This window comes from Priapulus caudatus, unplaced genomic scaffold (assembly GCF_000485595.1).
Source record: "Priapulus caudatus unplaced genomic scaffold, Priapulus_caudatus-5.0.1 Scaffold1038, whole genome shotgun sequence".
NCBI lineage: Eukaryota > Metazoa > Priapulida > Priapulimorpha > Priapulimorphida > Priapulidae > Priapulus > Priapulus caudatus.
Genome location: NW_014578099.1, coordinates 2350 through 7499, shown reverse-complemented (window position 1 = coordinate 7499; position 5150 = coordinate 2350). Strand labels below are relative to the sequence as shown.

The following is a 5150-nucleotide window of genomic DNA, read 5'->3' as shown; positions in this document are numbered from 1 at the left end:
TGTCATCGGACGTCGTCTCTCACCACGAAACCCGATCTCGGAGCGATGGTCACATGTATTCCGCTCGCATCATCACTTGTGTGATTCTACGAATGGCTTATTTATTGCAAGTGACTGCTGCACTAGCATGCTGCAGTTCTTGCTATTTGTTCTACAGCTCGGACCACCCGTGTTTAATTTAAGGGGTGCGTGTTGCCTCTGTACAATACTGAGCGTTTCTACGGCGCCGTGGTCAATACTGCCAATGCTAACGTGATAATTGATGTTAATTTAAAGCGCCGATATCACATATTTCTGACCCGTCTAGTGTTTGTTTACGCTGAGATGCTGATAGCGGTCGTCATCGCACACTCGCCATTCTTCTCCTGTCTCAGTAGCCCGTATCATCTGATAGGCTACAGCATTGGCTGTGCCTACTCTATAATGTGGTGAGTTCTATAATGAGGGAGATCTGATCAACGATGATCATTACCTCGATGAATGAGTACTATCAAGAGCCAATAGTAATTAGTATTATTAGCTCCTGGTAATATATAATCTTCGCTCACAATTTTGTTACTTGTACTGTGAGATGATTTAGAAATCTTGCGCGTTCATCTGTCACATGATTACATTATGTATAGGTTATATTAGACTATTTATGTGCGTTGGCTACGTACAGGTGTTCGCACTACGCAAGCTTTCACGATAGATTAATTATCAATGTATAAAACAACGTTTGAAATTAGTTATGTGGGGGATTAAATAGTGCAGCTGGGAAGGTATATAGTACGATCGTCACCATGCAGTTTTTTACATCTTTCTGATTAGCATAATATTGTTCTCAGGTTGGTAATCAAATTGGTGCAGTTCTTTTCACTGGAAGCATGTTCACCACAGGTAAGTACGCTTCTGATCACTCGATGGTGTTTCGCTACGAATAACCATTCTTATTATTAAGCTAAGTTCTTAGGCTACATGAATATAATAAAGGTTTACTGTACACATCATTCGTCATGATTCCAGGCCGCTTACGTGGGCATGCTTGACGGAGTCGTCATCGCAGGGTATAGCTTCATATTTATACGCTTCCTGGTACTTCTTTTCTTGGAAATAAAAGAAGGCAACCGAGACCTACTAGAAAGAGACAAGGTATAGCGCGAATAATACTGTCGCTACACGTTATTTTCGGTCAATTCTATTCTATGTTTCCGTTCAGGGTGACTAGGCGATTTCAAAGAAGCAACACTCATTACGTTGTATTGTTTATGTTTTCCGCGTTATATAATTACACGTACCTAATCTGTTCCTATATACACGTATATATCAAACTAGCGAGTACAAAATACCCAATAAAATTTTAGCACGATGCGTGGATGGAGACTAAACCCTATATATTATCCGCCTATTACCTCTTCTAAGATCACACGTGGCGCCACTGTGTGATTATATAAGGAGAAACACAAAGTCTCATTTTACTTATCTTTAGCTTATCTTTGCTTAACCTTTTATCTTTCTCCTAATTATATGTAGTTCGCAGAGTATTTATTGATCGCTTACACGCTATGTCCGTAAACGTTATACACTGTGTAGTAATTTACTGTGAAGAATCTCTTGTCACCTCGACAATTTCTTTGCTCGTCGCTACGATAGCTCGGTAGTTGCTATTGCGTCTACTCTGTGTTCTGCTTGTTTAGTCGGCGGAAACGATGATCACTTCGGACCACCACGCTCTCTACGTGCGGGCGCTGTTACTGAAACGCAAACTACCTACAGATACGTGAGTACACCGGTCTCTGATCGTGTGTTCTCTCGTGTGTTCGCTCGTGTGTTCCCTCGTGTGTTCGCTCGTGTGTTCGCTCGTGTGTTCGCTTGTGTGTCCGCTCCTGTGTCTGCTTGTGTGTTCGCTTGTGTGTTCGCTCGTGTGTTCGCTCGTGTGTTCGTTCGTGTGTTCACTCGTGTGTTCGCTCGTGAGTTCGCTTGTGTGTTTCCTCGTGTGTTCGCTCGTGTGTTTCCTTGTGAGTTCACTCGTGTGTTCGGTCGTGTGTTTGCACGGGAGTTCGCTCGTGTGTTCGCCCGTGTGTTCGCTCGTATGTTCGCTCGGGAGTTCGCTCGTCTGTTCCCTCGTGAGTTTACTCGTGTGTTCGCTCGTGAGTTCGCTCGTGAGTTCGCTCGTGTGTTCGCTCGTGAGTTTCCTCGTGTGTTCGTTCGTGTGTTCGCCTGTGTGTTCGCTCGTGAGTTCGCTCGTGTGTTCGCTCGTGAGTTTCTTCGTGTGTTCGTTCGTGTGTTCGCCTGTGTGTTCGCTCGTGAGTTCGCTCGTGTGTTTCCTCGTGTGTTGGTTCGTGTGTCCGCTCGTGTATTCGCTCGTGTGTTTGTACGTGAATTCGCTCGTGTGTTCGCCCGTATGTTTGCTCGTGTGTTCGCTCGTGTGTTCGTTCGTGTGTTCGCTCGTGTGTTCGCTCGTGTGTTCGCTCGTGAGTTCGCTCGTGTGTTCGCTTGTGTGTTCGCTCGTGTGTTCGCTCGTGAGTTCGCTCGTGTGTTCGTTCGTGTGTTCGCCTGTGTGTTCGCTCGTGAGTTCGCTCGTGTGTTTCCTCGTGTGTTGGTTCGTGTGTTCGCTCCTGTGTTGGTTCGTGTGTTCGCTCGTGAGTTCGCTCGTGTGTTTGCTCCTGTGTCTGCTCGTGTGTTCGCTCCTGTGTCTGCTCGTGTGTTCGCTCGTGTGTCCGCTCGTGTGTCTGCTCGTGTGTCTGCTCGTGTGTTCGCTCGTGAGTTCACTCCTGTGTCTGCTGTTCGCTCGTGCGGCAGTGCCTGTAGATACAATGCTTACGCGCATAGTTTATAAAAGGGGAGGCTGGTGCCGTGTGTGAATTGGAGATCTGAACAGGTTCTGCAAGACAAGGATCCAATGCGGATTCCCATGTATTAAAGACAAATGCCGAGACGGGAATTAGGCGAGCGTATGGAATATTGTAATTGATTCTGTAATCCTAATAAGTGTGGTAATAGATTCTCTATTAATATTTCTTCAAATGATATAATGGTTGTATGTGATAATTGTTTATTCCACGTTTACCGAGCATAACACATTCAACCGAGACGATGTCGCAATAGAATAATTTGCAGAATTAAGCCTCTGGCCTTAAACCTTGCGTGTTCCACCTTCTAGCTCGACGGGCCCCGATCGTTTCTGGTTGGAGATGTACAAAAACATCTACCTGTACCGCAGTCATCCAGGCTTCAAGTATTCAACTCGAATGATAGCGTCGATGCTGCTGGCTTTCCTCATCGTCTATTGGGTGAGTAATAAACTCAACTGCTAAATAACTCAGGAACTAATCGAAGTCAGAAGCCAGTTCGTTTCAACTGTTGTTTTACTAGCTTTAGGCCAGCAGATTAGAAAACATATTGCTTCGAAGAGAGCAATTCAGGAGGCATTTGTCTGAGATCAGGCGGTCGCGAGCACGCAGCTATCACGGGCACACGCGTGCTGTTTCCTGTTTCCCACACTCGTTCTTTTTCCAGACGTCCATCTTGGTTTTCTTTGGCGCAAGGACAGTAACGGAGAACATAGAGGATTCTGATATGAAGTCAGCAGTAAAAATATGCTGGTACATTTCCGCTGTGCTTGCCACCCTCATCATCTCTTACAGCATCATGGCCACTGTCGCATTCTACCGGTAGGCACACTGCAAAGTCACCTCCTTTCCCGACGACACATGTAACGTGCACATACACTAGTTGCTTAGGTTATATAGCTTACATCATCGAGTCTAACCGCGACGCTCTGCACCAACGGAGTGCGTTTATTGCGTCATAAAAAATGGCAATACAGATGAGGTACAGAGAAACCGTCGGCCTACATTGTCCCTTATTGTGTAGTATCATTAATTATTACTAACATTTATTGTGTAGTATCCTCACAAATCTATTGGTATTATCCCAGAATAACTATTATGACTTCATACGTGAATGGCGTGTGATTTTTTAGATTACCCGCAGCGTGAATGGTAATGTCTGTAAGGTGCCTGTCTGTGTGGGTAAAGTGTGCTGGCAATGTCAAAGACGACATCTTTCTGCCAAAGCTTGCAAGTGGAAACCCTTTCCCGTTGCAGACGCGATTTGCTCAACGCTTTTAGAGGCAACTGGGATTTTCTACCAAGGTACTATGATCCTCAGGCTCACCATCTTTTGGTAGGTATCAACGGGTAATCGCACATTGTGTACATTGACTTGGAGCCCTCCTGAGTAAACTGGTCATGAGTGGCTTACTGCCATAATCGCGTTTTGACAATTGCTTTAGTCTTTATAGTGACCGTCTATGCAACCAGACATACCCAATGTTCAGAGCATAGTTATCAGTCATCGCATGATCATTATTTACAGGCACGAGCATCCAGGTTTCCAGGCTACCAGGCAGCATACTTAATCATTGGTAAATGTACTTTCACACCGTCAACAATTCGCATGTCATCTATGACACCGCAACTCCCAATAACCAGGTATGAGAAGGCTCAGAAAGGTTGCTGTTGTTAATGTGAAGCAGACTGCATACGAACAGCGGTCGAGGAATCGGTCCATCAAGTTTACCGGGCTGCACAAAATGTTGAGCGCGTGTAAACATCATCAACTAAATAGAGCGTATACAGGCAATAAAGATTGTGTTGGTACATGTGTGTGTATGTGTGTGTATGTGTGTGTGTGTGTGTGTGTGTGTGCGTGCGTGCGTGCGTGCGTGAGTGCGTGCGTGCGTGCGCGCGATTGTGTGTGTGTGTGCATGTGCGTGTGCGTGTCCGTGTGCATGCGTGTGCATGCGTGTGGGCGCGCGTGTGTTTGTGTGTGTGTAGGTGTGTGTGCGCGCGCGTGTGTATGTGTGTGTGTGCGTGTGCGTGTGCGCGCGCGTGTGCGTGTGCGTGTGCGCGTGGGCGTGTGCGCGTGCGCGTGTGCGTGTGCGCGTGCGCGTGTGCGCGTGCGCGTGCGTGTGCGTGTGCCTGACTAGTCACTAGAGCATACGAGGCAGAGGCCGCGTGTGTGCGGATGGGTGAGTGGGAGAAGTCGGGGAGGAGAGAGCGAGAGGGGCGAGACTGACTATAAGCCTCGTCTACACGACGAACCTTAGCTCGAGTTAAGCGTCTACACGGGGCCTTAACTCAAGTTAAGGTAACTCGAGTTAGCTT

At 46.8% G+C, this 5150-nt stretch overlaps 1 protein-coding gene across 1 annotated transcript; it reads left to right on the top strand.

The window, feature by feature from the left end:
* The first annotated feature begins 324 nt into the window (after positions 1 to 324).
* Positions 325 to 4509, top strand: LOC106815081. The gene is made up of 8 exons (XM_014819506.1): positions 325 to 428; positions 828 to 879; positions 1006 to 1131; positions 1677 to 1759; positions 3143 to 3272; positions 3499 to 3653; positions 4089 to 4167; positions 4360 to 4509. The coding sequence occupies exons 1-8, from the start codon at positions 325 to 327 to the stop codon at positions 4507 to 4509; spliced, it is 879 nt and encodes a 292-aa protein (XP_014674992.1).
* The last annotated feature ends 641 nt before the right edge of the window (positions 4510 to 5150 follow it).